Raw genomic sequence first — 22,186 nt, 5'->3', positions numbered from 1 at the left:
CTCTAGCCTCTTTGCTCTCAGACGCGCCTCGGTGCCTGGAGCCAGCAGCAGGTAAGGGGAGAGGGCCCTGGGCAAAGGGCCTGTTGGCCTGTTGGCTGGGCCTGCTGACTGCCTGCCCAGGAGCTCTGTCCCGGCCCTTCTAACGAGCTGGCCAGCCCCGTCCACCCCACTTGATCTGGCTGCGAGCTGCGGCCCAAAGCCTCCATAAGCTGCCTGGCCAGGGGAGGGGGCCCTTTCAAGGCCCATTCTTAGGAACGGGCTTTGAAGCTAGCATGAACATAAAGAAGAGCCGTACAAGACCAGAGCAGTCATTCATCTAGTTCAGCAGTGGACAACCAGTTCCTCTGAAGGTCCAACAACAGGACATAGAGGCCGAGGCCTTTCCCTGATGTTGCCGACTGGCACTGGTATACAGTCTTTCTCCTTCTGAACATGGAGGTTCCCCTCAGTCCCCAGGGCTTGTAGCCACTGATAGACTTATCCTCCATGAATCTGTCCCGTTCCCTCTTGAGAAAGGGGTGCTGCAGCTTAGAACTGGCCCTGCAGGAGGTGAATGCAGAAAGCAGCTGACCCAAATCAAGGTGCTTCTATATAGAGTCACAGCAGCAGCCCTCCTAGGTAAGACTAGCCAGATCACATTAGAGCTTGGAAGTGAGGCAGTGCTGGAGGTGGGAGACCACTGAGGAAGGCCAGGCAGGCAATGGGAAACCACCTCTGTTTGAAGCAGCCCTAACAGCCCAGACTAGCATTTGGATGAACCAATGAGGACCAGGGCTGCTTACACAGAGGATGGCAATGGCATACCATTTCTGCTCATGCCTTGAAAACCCCATGAAACGGAACCTCACAGGGTTGCAATGCTCACAGCACAGGGAATTGGGTGGGATTGACTGAAAAAGCTGACTGGATCCAGCCCAGAAAGCCTGGCTGCAGAAGCAGCCCCCATGGCAAAAGGCCCAGGTTGAGAGGACCTCTCCTCCCCTTGGATCAGTGGGTGTCTGGAAGGGTATTATTGGCCTCCTCCTAACCTTGATGGCCCAGGCTAGCCCATCTCAGAAGATAAGTAGCGTCAGGCCTGGGTGGTACTTGGATGGGGGACCACTAAGGACATGCAGAGCTGCTACATGGAGGCAGGGAATGGCGGACCGCCTCTGATCATCCCTTCCCTTGAGAACCCTACACGGTTGCCACAGGTCGGCTGTGACTGGGTAGCAGTTTCCACCACCCCTAAAGGACTGCATCCCACAAAAATAACTCACAAAAACACAGTCAGATTTAGAAATAGGTTAACATTTTATAATCTGGAATAGGAAAAATACAAAAAACAAACAAGTACCCTTGTGGATTTGAGGGGGCTGAAGGCTGACAATGTAGGACCAATCTTGGCTTGCTCCTGTAAGATGATGACCCTGAGGGCTACTTGGCACTTCTGTAAGTCATCCCCAGTGAAATTCTGCTTTTCAGCTCTTGCTACTCTCTGCCTTGTCTGAAGGAAGTTGCTGTATTGTCTTCTTTAACTGATTGTAGCTCCAGTGTAGCTCCTCCACTTCTACCTTATGGCGCAAACGGGTCTCCTCCAGTTCTCGTAGAAGGCGCTCATTGGTAGAAATCAACGGCCTGCCCAAAAACAGTCCTATGTTTCAAATATATACTTCTCAATGGAACAGGAAATGAAGGGCATGAACCTTCAGTAAACCAGCACATGGATAGGTCACCACAAGATCCCCTGGAGACCACTTTCTTGGGCTAAGTTTTGTCACTTTTGTGTCTCTATGCTTCGGTGTTTTTCCCCCTTTTCCGCAGGCGTTTTGATATTACCCTGCTCTATGTCTGGCATAAAAACTTGATACACAAGTGACAAAAAGAAGAATGCAGAACAACCCCTTGACACTTGTGCTGCCTGCAGTCCGAAGTAATCACTGGCAGGCAGGTTGTTATGTACACATGCTAAGGAGACATATCCACTGGGACCTCGAGCCGGCACTCTGCACATATATGCATGCACACATGCAGCTTTGCTCACAACAGAGCTCTACCGTGTCTCACAGAGGGTTTAGAAGCTGCCTTACGGAAGAGCACTGCCCGTCCAAGTGGTCTACTCATTCAAGAGCTATGCTCATGTGCTCACAATGTTCACACCTGCCCCATGAGGATGGAAGTGGAAGGAGGGAAAGGGATTGATGCCTCCTGGACAGTAGCATGCAAGTGGTTTCCTGGCATTCCAGGAAGCTATGAGGGGACCTTTGCTAAAGTGACTGTCTTGTAGGAATGCACAGCACCTGCTAAGATTTATTATTTATTTATTATATTTTGTATTAGATTTCTTATAAGATTCCCCCTTCCTCAGTGTCTGCAGTTTCTACAAATTTCCTGGGGGGGGAGGGGAATGGGAGGCAGAAATAAAAGAAATCCAAACCGTTTGCTGGACTGCTTAGTGCGAGTTCCGTGGGATGGGAAAATCTCCTGTGGGCTACAGAAGGAAGGGAGCAGTGACTATGCCACAACCCCCCCCCCTTCAAATCTAATTCCGCAGTCCTCATCAAATGGAGCAGGCAGGCTGTTCCACTCGCAAGTAGAGGACTTATCAGGGAAGCTGACAATATATCAAGAATGCATGAAAGAAGCTCTCTTTATTGTATCTCAGAGTTCTCTGCCCTCCCTAGATGCTTGTTCCCCCAAAGCTCAAAATGACACCTACTTGTGGCTTTCCTGGAGCATCTGGATGAACTCCTGCAAGCTGTCAAAGTGCTGGACACGCTCCTTCAAGCTGGCGTTCTCCTTGGCCAACACCTGGATTTGTGCCTGGAGCTCTGAAAGACAGAGAGAGTGGGAGGGGGTGGCCTGAGGCTACGAAACAGCCCATGTCCTGATCAAGAGAGACTCTTCTCCCCCAGGCACTCCTTTGCCTGCCCGCTTCCACAGGCCTATTCAAGCCGGCTGGAGGGAACAGAGAGGAAGGGGCAAGGACAGTTGGCCTCGTTGGACGCATGTCTTGCATAGATCAGTATCAACTTCAACACTGCAGTTAAGCAATTGGGCCATGGAAAATGCCAATTTATGGCAATCCCAGAGGGCTTTCAAGGAGAGCGAGGTGGTTCACCATTGCTTGCCTCCATAGAACAGTGCCAAACTTCCCCAACCAGGGCCTGCTTAGCTTCCAAGGTCTGATGAGGCCAGGCTAAGCTGGGCCATCCAAGTCGGGCCTGTACGGATTTACCTCTCCTGTACAGTTGCATACTTTGAAAGCTATTGCAGGATAACATTGCACAGGAATCAGGGGGAAACCAGGCTGAAATCCCCACACTACTGTGAAACTCTCCTAAAAAGCTCTCATCCCAAATTTTGCCAACTGCAAGCCGAGGAATGGGAAGAAAACCCATTGGCCGAGAACCAGGGCTGGGATTTCAAAGCATTTCCGCCCGTCTCAAAAATTCTGCTGTGCTCTCCAGACAGCGCTAGATGTCACTCTAGAGCTTTACTTTCCAGCCTTTCCAGACCTAGGACCTGCAATGAACTCACGGGGGAAGGCAGGGACCCCTTCAACTGCAAGTCACCAGGGCCGCATGGCACAAAGTGGAGGAGTCAGAGCCTCTGCAGCTCCCCATGCTGAAAGGGGATCCTTTCCACCGACCACCCAGGGATCCCACTTTGCTGTTCCCTCCTTGGTACAAGAGGTGAAAGATGGGGCCCTCATTCTTTCTGTCCACATGGGCCTCAACAGCAGCAAATGAGGGTGGGGTGGGGGCTGTACAAGAGGAAAGTTCTAATCCTGGCATTTCTGGACAGAGTTTCCTGTGGCTCCTGGGACCACCTTGGCTTTTAATTTCTGGTTTATTTATTAACTTCATTTCTTTCTCCTCACTGGAGACCCAAGGTGGCCTACATTATTGTTCTCTTCTCACTTTATCCTCACAACGATCCTATGAGGTAGGTTAAACCCTATGAGGTTGGCACCCAAGGAGCTTCCCCTGCAGAGTGAATCCAGGTGACCATCTAACCACCACCCATCCTTGGGGTATTCCAGCACGCTCCAAACTCACTGGTGAGCTGGAACTTCTCTGCCTTTGTGCCATCCGCACTCAGGGCATTTTCCTTTGCTTCGGCATAACGCACTTTCAGGACTTCGTTTTCTTCCAATACTTCGTGCAAATGCTGCTTCAAGACATCCTAATGAGACCGGGGAGACAGCAGAGAGGGAACAGCAGGCACACCACAAAGCATTAGAGACAAGCAGGGATTACTTATTTTTAACGTTTTTATGCTGCCCTTCCAGCAAGTCAGGGACCCCAAAGTGGCACACGTAAAAATATTAATACATGAACATTTAAGAACCGTTAAAACTATAAAATACTTCAGTAAAAACATATCAACAAAGAACACCACAACTGGGGAGGGGGGCCAATAACCATTTTTGGTGGTATTCCAAATGAAGGCATACAGCCTTCATCTGCTGGGATATCTGAAGCAGGGCCCCCAAGGATGAGCAGAGTGAGTTCCTACAGGAGAAGGCGATCCTTAAAGCATGTTGGTCCCGGGCTGCAGAGGGCTTTAATGGTTGATACAATATCTTACATTGGGCCTAGAAGCAAATGGGCCACCAATGTAGGTGGAACAAGGACGGAATGGGATAGCCTCTGCAACCCACTCCAGTCAGCCCTCTGGCCTCTGCATTCCGTGCCAACTGCAGTTGATGAAGGTGTTCTCCTCAGCTTGGAAGGACTGGCTTGATCCCTGAGGACCCCGCTCTGAAGCAACAGTGCCCAGAACCAGGCACAGAAGGGCACCAGCACCAGTCCTTCCACTTGAGGGGGAAAGAAACAAGTCTATCTCAGGCCCCCTTTCAGTGTTGGAGGCCAGCTGGGCCTGCCACAGACACCTCCCTCCAGATCTCACCCCTGGGGATGGAAGGTCACTCTCCGACGTTACCTATACACAGACACTATCTGCCTCCTGACATCCCAGAAAGACAAGAGGGGGCTCAGCTCACCAGGTCTTTCTTTGCACTGCTCAGGTCTGCCTTCAGGCTTTTGACCTGGATGTTGTAGTGCTCCTCTTGCTCAGACAGGTGCTCCTGCAAGGCCTTTTTCTCTAGGAGAAGCACTTGGTGCACAGAAGGAGAAGACGACCGTCCAGCTGCTGCTTCACCCTTCTGGATGGCACACAAAACCACGCCTGCCTGAGCTGTGAATGAAGAAAAGATGCTTCCTAGTCTGTTTTCAGCAAGACCACAAAATCTTGCCCCCCCCCCCCCCAATTGATATAAGAACGTAAGAAGAGCCCTGCTGGATCAGGCCAGCATCCCTTCTCAGACAGTGTCCAACCAGTTCCTCTGGAGGACCAACAGGGCAGAGAGGCTGAGGCCTTCCCCTCATGTTGTCTCCTGGCTCCAGAGTTCAGAGGATTAGTGGTGCTGAATGTGGAGGTTCCCCCTCAGTCCCCAGGGCTACTAGCCATGAATCTATCCAACTAGCCATGAATCTATCCAAACTATCCACAGCTTTATCTCAGGGAGAAAAACTGATCTGCAGCTACAGCGACCTCATGCCAAGGCTGGAAGAAACCAGACTGAGGAGACACACAAGAGCCAGCTTGGTGTAGTGGTTAAGAACAGAAGCTTCTAATCTGGCGAGCCGGGTTTGATTCCCCGCTCCTCCTCCACATGCAGCCATCTGGGTGACCTTGGGCCAAGCAGGAATATCAGGGCCCTCTCAGCCTCACCTACCCCACAGGGTGTCTTAGGTTCTTATTTCTCACTGGGAGTGGTGACTCCTAGCCCTACCATCAAGGGCAAGGGGGAAAACTTACCCTCCCTGGCCGAAAAACTCCTTATGATTAGGGTGCCCTGGGGTGGGGGTGGGGCAAAGACAGAAACTCTCAGGAAGACAGGCCGGGTGCAACACACTTACAGAGAAATTCCTCATTACAGTGAAGTGATCGGCTACCATTCCAGTATTTGTCAACCAGGTCCAGAAGATGCTCTATCGATGCTTCCTCTCCCACCAGTGTATTCGGTAGGTGGGGCGCTGCTGGAGGAATGTCCTTAAACAAGGAAACACAATTTTCTTCCATGCAGTAAGCACACAATTACTTTTAGGTGCTAAAAACCAGGTGAATAATACACCAAGAGGTTATTTGCGATAGAAATCTAGATGCTGTCTGCATTGTCAAAACCCACTTCAAAGACTGAGGAGAATCCAAAGAGATTCTCCTGCAAGAGCTTGTGCCTAGTCCCAGGGGAATAGCCGACTATTTCTCCCAGATGGCTCTGAAAGGTCCCAGTGGGATCACAGAAAAGACAGAATCATTACCTGAAGAGAAGTTAAGCAGTGCATAGTATAGATCAGTGGTCCCCAACCCCCGGTCAGTCGATACTGGGCCGCGGCTCCTCCTCGTCCTCCCTGGCTGCTGCCTCGGGGGGTGCCCTGCCACTCTGCCGCCGGCTGACCTTTGGTGCTCTCCAGCGGCCGCCATGGCTGGGGCTCCCCCTTGGCGTGGCACTGCGCAGCTGCTGCTGGCAGCACCCCCCAGTGGGTGGTGGGAAGTCAGGGACGCTGGTGGGAAAGCAAGTGTTGCAGGGGTGCAGGTGGCGGTGGCGTCCCTCAGCAAAAGACTAACCCCCCCCCCCCCCGGGCCTCAGTAAAATTGTCAAGCGTTGACCGGTCCCCGGTGATAAAAACGTTGGGGACCACTGGTATAGATGATCTGGATCTGATGTATTCACATGAAGTTTTAAATATTTGACAGTGGGGAGGGAAGAATGTCCAAGAGGAACACATGCACAAAAAGAGCTGATTTTTAAAAAAGGAACAAAAAATGGATTAGGAAGGGGAGGAGGAAGGTCCAGGTAGGATCTTGCAGGAAATTTAATTTATCTCCAGTGAGGGATTAAGGGCCAGACTCCACATTACAGCACCTGCCCCATGTTCCAGGAAAGGAGGCCCACTGCACTATAGGGCTTGTCGAGGGCAGATGGTTTCAACCTCCAGGGAAAGAGCACATTGGCTGCAGTGTGTGTGTGTGTGTGTGTGTGTGTGTGTGTGAGGGTGGGGGGTTACTCCATCTTCTCCAACACCAGACTCCTCTCCTCTGAGAGTCTTGGCCACCTCAGTCCCTCACCTGACTTGTTGTGTCTCAGGCCAAGAAGAGAGCAAGACGGCTAAGAAGGAAACCTCCTCTCCTGACTCCCAACTCTGCAAAGGCTGGCTGAGGTTCATCTCTGATGGGGAGAGACAACGCTGCATGCTCTGGGGGACCCTGATCATTTCTCTACAGTTTTATATCTTTAAACGTCCCGCAGCGCGGGGCGCCGCGGACTAAATAAAACAATAAGGGTTGGTGGGGAGGAGTTAGGGTGGGCTCTGTCCGGGATAAAAACTCAGAGGAGCTTTGCTCCTCCGAGTGGCAGTCCAGGGCCAAGTGTCCAATTGGGAGGCGCGAAGTGCACCTCCCTATTGGACACTTGGCCCGTCTCGAGGACAGCCCGCCGCAAACTCCACACTCCGCCCGACCCGCCATCCTTGCCGGATGGCTGCCGAGCAGGAGCATTTCCCCACGGCCCAGGACTTCGGGGAAAAACCTTCCCCTCCGCCCACCGCATTCCCTACCCTGCCTACAGGCCTCCACCCGCCACCCCAGCCCTTCCCACCCCCACCCCCGAACGTCTGTCCCCGCCTGCCACAGCCCCCGGCCTTCCCACACCGCTCGACTACCCACATCCCCAGCCCCCCACGCCCACGCCCTTCCCACCCCCACTCCCCCACTTGCCACTCCTCGCCTCACCGCCTTTCTCCTCTTCCCCGCTGCCGCCGACAGCCACAACCTTCCGCCGCTGCCTCCCTGCTTACTACGCCCTTTGCCGCTGCCGCGCACAAAACATTCCACCCACCCAACATGGCGATGTGGACTCGGGGCGCGCCGCCGAGCCGCTCCGCGGTCCGCGCCACGCCGCCGCCACCGCCACAGCTGTGCCGCCACCCCCCCAGCCCACAACATGGCCGCCTGCCTCAGGCCCGCCCGCACAACAACCTCCAGGAACCTCCTGCCGACTGGGGAGCTGCCGCTTGAAGGTAGGCCGCTTCCCTGCTATGCGGCCCCGGACCCGCCAACACCTTCTGCGCTCTGCCGGGGGGAGGGGGAGAACGCCTTCTGCCGCCCCACGGACGGCGCCACCACCCTCGCTGGGCCGCGCCACACCGTCCAGGCCTACCCTTCGACAGTACGCGGCTGGACGCCACTGCCATCTAGCGCCCATTTTATGGCCAGTAAAATGGGCTTTAAATCTAGTATATTTCATAATACCACATTGTTATATGTCAGCATCTCTGGTAACACATGGCATGTAATAGTCATTGGTCTCTTTTATTGCTCTCTGAGCCATGGCGTGATTCTGCTCTGTTACAAGATACTGCTTGTGCAGCTCCACAGTGTTGTTAATACCGCACACACACAGCCACCCCCCTGCCCTGCCTGGATCACTCAGGCTAGCCCAATTTAATCTCAGATCCTAGAAGCAAAGCCGGTTAGTACTTGGGTGGGAGAACACCAAGGATCGTTGCACAGAAGCAGGCAATGGGAATCCAGCTCTGAACAACTCTTGCCTTGAAAACTCCCACAGGGTCACCATTATTTTGCTGCAACGACAGCACTTTACACACACACAAACACACAAAGTCCCCTCCCAGGCCGGTTCAAGAAAACACTAGGGAGTAAAAGACAAGGCCCTCCTCCCACTCCTCGTCCCACCCCACGCTCCTGAGCAGAACAAAGCTGTCCCCTGCAGATGCTGTGTGGCTGTTTGGGAAAGTGAACTGGCTGAGGGGAACTTGGAGCCGACTTGTTGCAAACCATTAATATGTAATTTGACCCTGACTGTCATGCAAGAAATCCCCAGTAATTGCAAGGCTGACCAAGTAAGAAAGTAATTCCCAAATAAGTACCAAGTGATGCCACCCTGAGTACAGTGATGGGAAACTGACAGAAATTTGAAAAGGGAAACTATTTTATTTGGCAGACGGTCTGCAAAGGCATTGGTGCAAATACCCTATGCATAGGAATTGTGAGTATAACTAATTAGTTAATACTGATCTGCTGTGAAATTCACCCTAATATCAAACGGGTCCATTTCCCCAGTCCTCTGTCGTATTTTGCTTCAACACGACCTACTTGGTGATTTGGCCTCTGCTCTTCAGGTTCACGTCCCTTCCGATGATGATGCCTTTTCTTTTCACCAGTGGCAGAGTGTTCTTTGGCTCCTGGGGGGGTTATAGAAGAGGAAATGGGCCACTCATGTGGCATAATGATTTCCTACTAGGTGGGTAAACCAGGAGTTTGTTGTAGCAGCTCCTGAGCAGAAATGTTAGGAGCACACTTCTCAAGAGTGTGGCCTGCTCTCTAGGAGACCTTGCTGATGCCCCGAGAACAGGATATACTGCACCTCCCCAGCCCCTCACCACAACCCTGGCTGCAGATGGCCACACAACTAAACTCTATAGGATTTGACAGGCTAGGATTTGAACAGATGTGTGGCAGCTTTTCGAAACAGACGTAAGACTGCCTCGCTTGGCCCTGGACAACATGATCAAACAACCGTTGTACCTGGATGGGGTGTGAAATGAACATGCCCTGTGACTTTTCCATATGCTTCTGCTTCATCATGGCGCATCAAGTCCGGATCCCTTTTGGGCCGCTCTTGAGTTTTCAGGTCTACAACTGCCACACTAATGCTGCTTTTCCGATTCACGGTCATCGGTGACTTTGATGAATCAGGCAAGTATGTACATTCTAGAGAAAAAAAATCAAATTATGACAGCTGACTTTGAAATTCACACATACAGGCATACTTATATTACTCCCTTGTAAACCGTAAATGGGGAGGTCCTGGATTTCAAACCCCCAGAACATAAACTCCACAGTAGGTCATTAAAGTTACAGTGGCTTTAATGAGACAAGAGGTCCAAGTTAGAGAAGCCAATGGGTAAAGTGGATACTCTGAATGAAACCATTTCAGGTGGCAAGTGAGGGGTGGCAGCGCTACCCCCCCCCCTTCTCTATACATGGGAGCTAGGAGGTCAGGGAGAAGAGCTCAGCTAGCTTTCCAGGTGAAATTATTTCCACTGAATAGCATTTAAAGAGAGCAACATAATAAACAATGTTTTGTAGAAACCCTCGTCTGCCGGATGCCGTAGGAACACGTGAAGCTGCCTTCCCCTGGATCAGATCCTGGGTCCATCAAGGCCAGTCTGGCCAACTCAGACTGGAAGCCGCTCTCCAGGGCTCCGTTGGAGGTCTTTCCTGCCTGCTCCTCCTGCCTGCTCCTTTCCCCGGGAGATGCATGTCAAGCAGAGGCTCTGCCACTGAGCCCTCCCCATTTATCTGATCTCCATAACAGATCACAGGTGGTTTGTAACTCTCATTCAGATTGCTGTTGGTCTTCTGGTTAGCCCAAGGCAGTTAGTTTAATCTGCCTCGGAGCAGGCCCACAGGGAAGCCGGAGACTTGGCGGGGAGGGGGGTGGCTGGGGTCTCCACGCGGGGAGGGGGGCGGGGACTTCAGGGGTCGCCACCACGGCACCCCCTTCCACAGCCCGCTCTTACGAGTGGGTTTTGAAGCCTAGTTATTATATAATATAATAATTTCTATGTTTAACTCTGCCATACAATTTTCAAAAAATCTATTTATTTATTTATCTATCCATGTTTTTATACCGCCCTCCCCAAAGGCTCAAAGAGGTTTACATATAACTGAAGCTATACATGAAACCATACATATAATAACATATTATTAATTGATAAACCGGGAGACAGTATAACATAACAGTATATCATAACATAAACAGTGGTAACTCGAACCGGTCCAAGAGTCCTAGTGGGTTTCTGGGGGGAGGGGAGGGGCAGGGGCCCTGCAGATGTTGGCTTGGTTGCCTGGTCTCAGCCAAATGCCTCGTGGAGGAGCTCCCTTTTGCAGGCCCTGCGGAACTGTTTTAGTCCCGTCAGGGCCCTGATCTCCTCTGGGAGCTCGTTCCACCAGGTGGGGGCCAAGACAGAGAATGCTCTTGCCCCGGTCAAGGCCAGGCGGACTTCTTTGGGGCCAGGGACCAGTAGCCGGTTGGTGGCAGTGGAGCGTAAAGCTCTTTTGGGGGCATAGGCGGGGAGGTGATCCCTCAGGTACACTGGGCCCTGACCACGTATGGCGTTGAAGGTAATTACCAGAACCTTTAACCTGATCCGGAATTCAACTGGCAGTCATTGCGATTGATGTAGTATGGACCGGATGTGGGATCTCCACGGTGTCGCTGTGAGGATCCTGGCTGCTGCATTTTGGACCAGCTGTAGTTTCTGGGTCAAGGCTAAGGGCAGGCCTGCGTAGAGCGATTGAGCTTCAGGCGACTCTGCTTGAGCCATCTCGTCACTGCTTCCAGGCAGCTGGCTAATGCTCCTGGGGGAGAGTCAGGGCGGCCATCCATCAGGAGGAAGAGCTGGGTGTCACCTGCATATTGATGACAGCCCAGCCCAAACTTCCGTACCAGTTGTACAAGAGGGTGCATGAAGATGCTGAATAGGATAGGAGAGAGGACCGCTCCCTGTGGGACTCCACAAGTAAGTTGTCGGCGGTCCGATGTTTTCTCTCCTATTGCAACCCTCTGTCCACGATCCCGGAGGAAGGAGATCAGCCATTGGAGGCAGTCCCTTGTGTTCCGGCATCGAGGCGGTGAGTTAGAAACTCGAACGCTGCTGAGAGGTCTAGTAATATCAGCAGTGCCGACCCGCCTCAGTCCAGCTGGCGACGGAGGTCGTCCGTCAGAGCGACTAGAGCTGTCTCTACCCCATGGCCAGGCCGGAAGCCTGACTGGGATGGGTCTAGGACCGAAGCTTCTTCCAGGCACTCTGTTAGTTGGTTTGCAACTGCCCTTTCTACCATCTTCCCCAGAAACGCTAAATGCGAGATGGAACTGTAGTTGTTAGGCTCTCGCTCATCTAGAGATGTTCTTTTCAGCAGTGGGCGTCCCACAGCCTCTTTCAATCCCTCCGGGAATTCTCCTGTTGTGAGAGATGAGTTGATTATCTCCCGGAGGGGGGCCCTCTATCCTTATGCCAGCTGTTTTTAAGAGCCAGGATGGGCAAGGGTCAAGTGGGCATGTGGTTGGCCTTGCTGTTGCTAGTATCCTGTCCACTTCGGTCAGCGTGAGTCACCTGAAGTTACTCATAGTTTTCTCCAGAGACGGCCAAGGTGCCTCCAGTTCATTTACTGTATCTAAGGTTGGAGGGAGGTCACGGCGGAGTGTCGAGATTTTGTCTGCAAAGTGGCTCGCAAATGCCTTGTAGCTAATGTCCAATTGGGTACTTTTCTGTTGCCCTTCTACTAGGGCAGTAAGAGATTGAACTATCCTAAATACTTGAGCCGGGTATGAGTCTGCACATCCGATGGTAGCCAAGTAAAGATTGTGTTTTACTGACTTCACCGCCATCTCATAGGCTTTCATCTGCGTTCTATAAGATGTTCTCGAGGCTTCGTTGTGAGTCTTCCTCCAAACTCGCTCTAGCCGTCTCAGGTCCCGTTTCTTATTGCGAAGCTCCTCGGTGTACCCGGGGGCCCGCTTGAGATGGCTGAAATGTCAACATTTAAAGACTAAAGACTCTGGGTAGTTGTCCACCTTGATATACCAGGGTAGATCACAGCAGCAAGACCCCCTCCCCCCCTCAAAAAAGCAATTAACTGTAAAAACCACGTACTGTTTGGAAGGTGAAACTGAACCTCGGGGTCCCTTTTCGTTGCGCTGGTCTCTCCGAGAGGCTTACTTAAGGCCCAGTCACACTTGGCAATGAGATTGAGGACGGCCTCGTCATCTTCGTCCATCAGCGAACACTTCTTGGACAGGGAATAAACGTACTCTGCTCTTTTGGGGACAGGTGGGCTATGGGAAACAAGGCCTCATGGAGCTTTAATGCACTCTCTGGTGGGTGCTCGGCAAACTCGTAAGGTCAGAGAGCCGAGTAAGTGACAGAGTAGAGCTGTCATTTGATTCGAATAACACACTTCTGATGAGGGACAACAGACCTACTGGCCTAGCAGTCGGAATGTCCCACCAAGATGCAGCCAACGTAGGCTGACCCTGCAGGGTTTTAACAGCAAGAGGCACTAGGAGGTGGTTTGCCACTGTGTAGCAACTCTGGACATCCTCGGGAGTCTCCCATCCAAGCTGGCCCTGCTGAGCCGCCAAGATTTCATGAGGTCAAGCTAGCCTGGTTAAAGCAACAGATTAAATAGGTAATGCAAAAAAGGAGCCAGCACAGTGTAGTGGTTGGAGTGCTGGACTGGGATCTGGGAGACCCAGGTGCAAATCCCCACTGGGCCCTAGAAGCTTCCTGGGTGACCTAAGCCCAGTCTCACCCTCACAGACTTCAAAGGGTCATTGTGAGAATAAAGGGGAGGAGAGAAGAACAAGGTAAACCACTTTGGAATGAAGTGAATAAACAAACTCAGGATACTACTAAGCCCCTCAGAACATAGAGCAGGCTGAATAGGAGGGCTAAGTTCTTCAGTTCAGGCTTTGTCCTCCTGCCCAAAGCAGGATAAGCCCAGCATGAGAAGCAGTTCTGCTCCAAAAGGGAATGGTGAGTCCTTAACAACTTGGTTCCACGGTGCGTGAAGTTTGGCCCTCCTTGCTTGGCAGAATTAGTTGGAAGCGAATTAGTTCCAGTCAGACCCAGTGAGCACCAGTACTAGTTAATACATCTTTTAGGGAGGGACTTAGGATCAACTCCAGTGGCCTCAGTGGAGGCACCGTATGCGGAAGCCCCAGCCCCAGTGAAGCAAGGACCTTCTCCTTGGCTGGCCCAGAACCCTGAAATTATTCTTTGACAGAAAACCTCTATTAGAGTGGCCTTCTCAGGGTCCCCAGCACAGTGCACGTGGGCACCTGCTGACCCATTTCCTTGGGTTCACCAACTGTTTTTAGAAAGTGGGTGGGGTCAGGCGGGGCTCCTGACCAAGAGAGCATCCAATGGTCTCATTGGCTGTGCAGGTCAAAATAACATGGTTTCGGTGGCAGCTGACACTACTGTGTTGATTTTATTCTCTCACTCATATTTCCCATTGTGTCTGGAAAGATCACTCTGCGTGTCCCCTGCGTGTGGGTTTCTTCTATATTTTATGAATGTGGGACTTCTATGATTCTATTCTATGACTACCTCCTACAGTAGCCATTTTGGTATCCATAATTGCAAAGAAACACCGTGGATTTCATAGAATCATAGACTGGGAAGGGGCCATACAGGCCATCTAGTCCAACCCCCTGCTCAACGCAGGATCAGCCCTAAGCATCCTAAAGCATCCAAGAAAAGTGTGTATCCAAACTTTGCTTGAAGACTGCCAGTGAGGGGGAGCTCACCACCTCCTTAGGCAGCCTATTCCACTGCTGAACTACTCTGACTGTGAAAAACTTTTTCCTGATATCTAGCCTATATCGTTGTACTTGTAGTTTAAACCCATTACTGCGTGTCCTCTCCTTTGCAGCCAAGGGAAACAGCATCCTGCCCTCCTCCAAGTGAAAACCTTTCAAATACTTAAAGAGGGCTATCATGTCCCCTCTCAACCTCCTTTTCTCCAGGCTGAACATTCCCAAGTCCCTCAACCTATCTTCATAGGGCTTTGTCCCTTGGCCCCAGGTCATCCTCGTCACTCTCTTCTGTACCCTTTCAATTTTATCTACGTCCTTCTTGATTTCTTGTAAATAAGATCCAATCAGAAAATGAAATCTAATGGCAATTGTTGTGTCTTCTCCACAATTTAATATTGTAAACTGTGGTCCTCAATATACAATATCTCCAGCAATTTGACCAATATAACAGCAACCAAAACAGGGTCCCAGGTAATTTTATCCCGCTTTCCCAATCTTCATCAGTGGTTGCGAATTACAAACTTAAAACAAAGCAGTATTTACCTTAAATATTACATTGACAAATTATTCATAATTTGTGCTTATTTCAAATTAATCATATCTACTTCATGAACAGAATCCCATCAGCAGCTTACCTTATTCAATGTGTTATTTCGGTCAAATTACTGGAGATATTGTATATTGAGGACCACAGTTTACCATATTAAATCATGGAGAAGACACTACAATTGGATTTCATTTTCTGATTGGTAGCCATTTTGGTGCCTGAGCCCGCCAAGGCTGCCCACAGGCTCGAGAAGACTGGAGACCCCGGCTTAGACCTTTCTTGGTAGCTGTGCTTTCAGAAGCTGAAGCTGCTCCCTGCTTGGATGCGTACTGGTTTTCCTTTCACTGTGTTTTTGGCTGGCAAGTCTATGTCAGTTTAATATGGTACAACTCCTGGGGAATTTACACTGAAATGCAGCATGGGGCCGAGGGAGCAGCTTGAGGATCCGCCGTGTACCCATCGCCCCCTTTCTTGTGCAGTGGCTGGGCTCCCAGCCCATCACTTTCAAAACCAAAACTGCAGCCATACCTCTCGGTTTGAGTCTCTTTTGAGGCGTCAGAGGGTTTCCGGAACTCATACGCTTGCTCTGGCGTGAAATGCAAAAGGGAGGCTTTCCGCTCGTGGTCTCTCACAGGACAGTCATCTAGAAAAAGGAGGACAGCAATGCACACATTTCTCTTACAGAGGCTGGAATAATTATTTCCACATTAGGTGATTTATTAAAAATTGCTGCACTTCTAAATAAAGGCAGGGAATTCCATTTTAAAGAATATAGATAGGGCAGAGGACAAAGAACCAGATTCCGGGGCAATATAAACCTTTTCTGGTATCCCTATGTTAAGGAAGCCTTCACCCAGGAGGCACAGACCGGGAAGCTGAGCAGGGTCAGCTCTCGTTCACACTGGGATGGGAGTCCACCAAGGAAGTCCAGGGCTGCTAGGCACAGGCAGGCAATGGCAGCCCCCCCTTGTTCGTCGCTTGCCTTGAAAGCACGATGGAGTCGCTGTGAGTTGATTGTGACATGACAGCATTCTAGAATTCTCCTCAGGTCATTTAGGCTACTTCTATCCCCAGTTATCTTCCACCACCACTCTTTTGCTTGACTGCAAGATCTCCCCTGGCCCATAAGCTGGGTAGCTGTGTTAGTCTGCAATAGAACAGTTAGATTTGAGTCACCTCCAAGATTGGGCGGGGGGGATAAGCTGTCAAGAATTAAAGCTCATTCCGTCAGACCTGACAAAGAGAGCTTTGACTCTCAAAAGCTTGCTCCCCCCCCCATCTTGTTGGTCTCCTCAGTCCCATGGGACTGGAAACTAGCTAAGTTACTCCCAGTAACCAGTTACAAGGTTAACAAGACCTGAGATGCCTTGGTGAGGTGCAACTGCAGATTAATTTCTCTCAACAGGATATTTAATAGAAAAAATAGGACATAATGAAGTAAGCAGATCTCTTATCAAAGCCATTAGATGTGTGCCCCAATCAATTCATCTAATGAAAATGCATTTGTAAAAATTGTTGCAATACAGCCCTGAAATGGGATAAAGGTCCCTTTCATATGTAAGCTGTGAAAATGTGCAAAGAATTGTTTTATGGTCGCGGTTGGCCCCTTTAATCACTCCCAATCAGGCTTGGCACACGGAATCCACCTTTCCCTCCCCTGCCGGCCCGCCAATCGCTGACAGGTAAGGTGCATTAACCTTTCTCCTTCCAAGAGGAACTCCCAAGAACTTGGATAAAAAGGCCACAATCAATACACCTCTTGCGTTGAGTCCATGGTTTTATGGATGTTCACGTGCACAGTACAGAAAAGGCAACCTCAGACTGGCCATTTCCCACCCCCAGGCCTTACAAGGGAGTCTGGATTGGGCTCTCTGCTCAGATTTACCAGGCATCAAGACTGAACGGAACTGAATTCTCTCTCCGGAAGCTACCTCCGTCCTCTCTTTCACGACTGGCAATTTCCAGGCTGCCAAAGGTTGTGGGCCAATTTCATGCCAGAAAGGGCTGTCAAAATGCATCCGACTTAGGAGGACTCCACAGGTTTTCCACAGGAGATGTTCAGAGGTGTTTTGTTGTTGCCAGCCTCTGGACAACACCCATCCTGGCCTTCCTTGGCGATCTCCCATCCAAATACGAAAAGGGCTGGTCCTGTTTAGCTTTCAAGGTCTGACAAGGCCAGGCTATCCTGGGCCATCCTAGGCAGGGCAGGGCAAACTTAAGGCACTAAACATGGCAGAAGGCTGGGAAACGAGGAGTGGCTCTGAAGGAAGCTTCAGAAGTCTGCTGTGAAAAGCCAAAATGAGTAGAAACAAGGAGCTCAGTCTCGCAATCTGTCAGATGAAGGTGCTGCTCCCCTCCTACCAGTAGTTGCTTCACCAGATCCGGCCCCATAACATAACGTTAGGATTATGCAAGTTGCCTGACTCCTTCTGGCAGGCTAATTCAGATCACAACATTTTGTGAATTATACACCAGCGGGGCACATTATGTTTTGAGACAACCGTGCTGAAGTTGTGAGATGAAGGTCCCGCTCTGGCCTCATTTCCCTTAACCCATCTGGAACGCAGCACCGGTGGCCCCCTTACCCAGTCGCCTGAGATTGGGGAGCATGTGCACGACAAAAAGCCGATAGTCCGATTCATTTTTAATGACGGGATTCAGTCGGAGGTCCACTTCCTGCAACGCCGTCAAGGTCTGGAGGCGAAACACTTCTGAGAGTGAGGAAACGCGATTGAAATAGAGACTGAGCCTTTCTAAGCCCGTGAGATGCTGAAGGCCCTGTCAACAAATGCAAAATCAGAAAAGGGAGTTTTAAGTTTACTCTCACTGTTTAAAACACCACAGGAAGCTCCTCCTTAATCCGAATAGGACACCTTCTTCCATCATTACCGTAACACAGGGGTAGTCAAACTGCGGCCCTCCAGATGTCCACGGACTACAATTCCCACAAGCCCCTGCCAGCATTCGCTGGCAGGGGCTTGTGGGAATTGTAGTCCGTGGACATCTGGAGGGCCACAGTTTGACTACCCCTGCCGTAACATCAACTTTTGGGAGTCTGGGCACTGCAGGGGCGGTCTGAACAAGTCAGTCACCTGACAAGGCTCAAAGAACGGTGGTCTGCATGGTTCATGGTTCAAGGGTACTCAAAGGGAACTCAACACCTGAAGATTATTTCAGAGGCTACTGCATGATGAAAAGGTTGGCTTAATGGCAAGAACATGTACTTTGGCATCCAGAATGCGGAGATGTCTAATGTCATTTATTTTTGAAAAGAAAACTTACCTCCAAGGAAACCAACGCATTCCGCGAGAGGTCCAGAGACTTCAGACGAATAAAATTCTTCAGGGAGCTCCCTAAATGAGTTATCTTCTCATGGTAAGTTCCAGGAAGGGACAACACCCGGACATAGACTAAAAGAAGAACATTTTAAAGAGTGATTCAAGTGGTCTGAAGCAGCACAACAAAGCAAAATCAGAGTCCAGGGGCACTTTTAAGACCAACAAAGATTTATTCAAGGCAGCTTTCGAGTGCAAGCACTCTTCCTCAGGCTATGAATGCTTGCACTTGAAAGCTCATGCCTTGAATAAATCTTTGTTGGTCTTAAAGATGCCACTGGACCCTGATTTTATTTTAAAGAGCATAATGCATCCATTTCATCTCAAAAGTACCCAGCCTAAGGAAGTCAGCCTCATCGGAGCCTAATGGCTGCCCATCAGTGGCTGACTTAAGGTAGGGGCTCTTTCATACAAAGCCAGTCATGACCTTGGAGAGTTGTGTCTCTGTGAGACTGCCTTTCTCCCTATGCCCCACCACAGCTTTGCCCCTCTGAAAAGGGTCTTCTGTGGGCACTATACTGCAGACAGCGTAGCGTGGTGGTTAAGAGTGGCAGATTCTAATCTCAAAAACCAGGTTCTCTTCTCCACTCCTCCTCCGCCTACAGCCGGCTGGGTGCCCTTGGGCAGACACAGTTCCCTTTGGGCTGTTCTCGCCAAGCAATTCTTAGCACTCCCTCAGCCCCTCTGGGAAGGGTGTTTGGAAGCCGCTTTGGGACTCTTTCAGGTAGTGAAAAGCGGGATATAAAAACACCTCTTCAAAGAGCGAAAATCAGCTGCCTGTAGAGGTAGGTGCTTTCTCCATTGCAGCCTCCGCCTTGTGGAATGGCCTGCCTGAGGTAGCCGAGCATGCCCCGCTCTCCTGCCTTTCCACAAACTATGCACAGCCAAATTACTCAAAGCTTTTCTGGACAGGCAACAGGGTTGTGCATAGAACTGACGACTTCCAGGTGATGGCTGGAGATCTCTGGGGATTACTACTGATCCCCAGGCAAGAGATCTGTTCCTTTGGAGAAAATGGCTGCTTAGGCAAGTGGCCCAGTACCCCATGGACGCCCCCCCCCAAAACCCTTCCTCTTCAGGCTCCACTCCCAGTATCTCCCAATCCACAGGGTTTTTTTTTTTTTATTTATTAGATTATTATACCGCCCTCCTGTACGGCTCAGGGTGGTTTACATGGAACGTAAGTTGGCACCCCTAGTTGCACCATCCAAAATGATTTGTAGTTACTTGGGTAACCTGTTAGGAACAGTGATAGTAGCTGTACTACTTTGTACAGCTTGCTGGAAGTATGATCCTGTTACGTATTTTTGAATATTTTAACATGTCATGTTAATACTCATGCTTTGCTTCAGTTCTATTGTTTAGATTCTGGTTGATTCTACAACCCTAATCCTATTGTACTGTTTACTGACTGTCAGATCCTGTTGACTGTATTGCTTCGCTTTGTGTAATCCACTTTGAGTCCCAGGAAGAAAGGCAGATGACAAATCAGATAAATGAATAAAAAATAAAATGAATCATAAGGCTAGGTGCAGGGATAAACTAGGCGGCGGCGGGGGGGGGGGGATTCTGTCAGTACACTGCAATCTTATGCAGAATTACACTTCCTTTTAAATCCACTGATTTTAGCGGGCTGATTGTTACCCTGCCCTTGCTCCACAGAACGCAGGGTGAAATACGTTTTTCTGTAATCCATTTCATCCTCATAGCTACCTTGCGTGGTAGGTTAGGAGGGAAAGACTGACTTTCATCCCCAGCTGAAAGTATCCGAAGTGCTAGAATTTTGGGGGTAGGGGGACCCAAGGGACCCATTGGGCAACAGGCTCAGGATGGACAAAAGGAGATACCCCAGTAATGAAATGGTGGGATTCAGTGCCAGTGGACAATTAGTGATTCCTCTAATTGGGGCCTCAACAGCTTCGTGGCGGAAAGGTCTATTGAGGGCTACTAGTCACAGTGAGGAGTGGGAACCACCATAGTCAGGGGCACCAAACCTCAGAATAGCACAACCGGGAGACAACCTCTTGGGAAGGCAGCCCTTATGATTGCTTGTCGACCATCCAGGGTAACAAGGCGGCTACTGCTGGGGTGGTTTAGCGTCTGACTTGGAATGGGAGACGCAGATCCAGATCCCCACCCTGCTGGGGAAGCTTGCTGAGTGCCCTTGGGCCATGCAGACCTACACTGCAGGGTTGCTGCCAGGATAAAACGGAGAGCAACTCAAGTGGGTTTGGGCCCCCCTTAGAGGAATAAATCCGGAAAGGGAAATCAGTGTTGCTGGGAGCCACTGGACTTTATACCCCCTCTCCTCCCCAAGGCCCCCTCGGCATTCTGAGAAAAGAGCAGGAGGTCAGAGCCCGCGCAGTTTTTGAACCCGCTTCCCTACCACATGGGCGGGGCCACTCGAACAACGCTCGGATTGGCCCGCGCCCCTTCCCCAGCAAGCCCCCGGATTGGCCACCTCAGCCCCCCATTTGCGCTCCCGCCCCTCTGAGCTCCGCGCGCCCCGTCAGTCACCGAGGTCCGCGCGGCGCAGGTTAACCCTTTCCCGAACATCTTCCTCCGTCAGCGGCGACCTGCCCTCCTCCATCGTTTGGGGACCGTGCGCATGCGCTGTACTGTCAGTTCTGTTCGGAGAAAGCCCTAAGCTGCGTCGCCGGAGAGGCCACTCTGGCCTGGTCCGGGGGGGGGGGGGAGGGCCAGGTGCGCGTGCGCCCCGCTCAGCTCTCCCAGCTCCAGAAAAGCCAATCAGAACCTGCCTGAGGCGGAACTTGGCGAAAGGGATGCTGTGAGTCGGACGCAGCTCGGATCGCTTCTAACGGCTGTTTTGGTTGCTAAGCGACCGGGCGTGAGGCGCCCACCTGAACGTTTTCCCGCGCAGGCCGTCCCGCGAGAGCGGCCATTTCCCGCCCAGTCCACCTCTGTTACGCTGGGCCAAAACCCAAGGCCTGTCAGGAGGGCCAAGACTCCCACTGCTGCCGCCCAAGACGGCAGAGCATCACTCCAGGGGGGGCCAGGCCGTGGCTCTCCAGATGGCCATGGACTACAATTCCCATGAGCCCCTGCCGGGGTGTGAGTTGAGGAATTCTATTACAGCCCATGGATGTACCATTGAACCTATGATCCAAAGCACACTTTTAGGTTTTATTTCTAAAGTGGAGTTGACACACAGGGACTAATTCATAAAAGGAAATGCATGCGCACACTACAAAGTGGCGGTGGAAAGTGCCATCAAGTAAAACTGACTGACCGCAACCCTGTGTTGTTTTTAAGGCAAACCAAGGTTGGTTGCCATTCCTTGCCTCTGTGTGGCAACTGTAGGGTTTCTTGGTGGTCTCCCATCCAATTATTAACAAGGGCCAACATGTCTTAGCTGCTGAAATCTGATGAGATCAAGCTAGCCTGAACCATCCAGCCAGATCTGAAGGCTCTACCACATAATTTTCTGAGTCATGTAAATGGAGTAGGGATGCCAGCCTCCCAGTGGGGCCAGGGGTTTCCACAGAATCACAGCTCATCTCTAGACTAGAGAGATCAGTTCCCCTGGAGAAAATGGCTGCTTTGGAGGGTGGGCTTCATGGCATTGTACTCCACTGAGATCCTTGTCCTTCCCAGACTTCACCCTCAAATATCCAGGAATCTGGTTGGGACCAGTGAACCATTAACATTACTGGGCCTTGATCAGACCTCCCCATCAGAAATGCCCAGAGGAGAACACGCTGAAACTGATCAATTGACCAGACAACTGCTAACTATAGTTAAATGTTTCAATATTGTATATGAGATACTGTAATTTTAATGAGGCCTCTTGTGGCGCAGAGTGGTAAGGCAGCAGACATGCAGCCTGAAAGCTCTGCCCATGAGGCTGGGAGTTCGATCCCAGCAGCCGGCTCAAGGTTGACTCAGCCT

General features: G+C 50.9%; 1 protein-coding gene across 1 annotated transcript; it reads right to left on the bottom strand.

Moving 5' to 3' along the window:
* Positions 1–1,274: 1,274 nt before the first annotated feature.
* CEP72 (centrosomal protein 72) lies at positions 1,275–20,963 on the bottom strand. The gene is made up of 12 exons (XM_077303543.1): positions 20,795–20,963; positions 18,225–18,352; positions 17,528–17,720; positions 15,471–15,585; positions 12,729–12,910; positions 9,595–9,780; positions 9,163–9,251; positions 5,907–6,039; positions 4,988–5,181; positions 4,041–4,167; positions 2,699–2,810; positions 1,275–1,617 (listed from the first exon to the last, which is right to left on the bottom strand). The coding sequence occupies exons 1-12, from the start codon at positions 20,865–20,867 to the stop codon at positions 1,461–1,463; spliced, it is 1,689 nt and encodes a 562-aa protein (XP_077159658.1). The 5' UTR covers positions 20,868–20,963; the 3' UTR covers positions 1,275–1,460.
* Positions 20,964–22,186: the final 1,223 nt, after the last annotated feature.

This window comes from Paroedura picta, chromosome 11 (assembly GCF_049243985.1).
Source record: "Paroedura picta isolate Pp20150507F chromosome 11, Ppicta_v3.0, whole genome shotgun sequence".
NCBI classification, from domain to species: Eukaryota; Metazoa; Chordata; class Lepidosauria; order Squamata; family Gekkonidae; genus Paroedura; species Paroedura picta.
The sequence above is the reverse complement of the archived record's forward strand: the minus strand, read 5'-3'. Positions and strand labels throughout refer to the sequence as shown.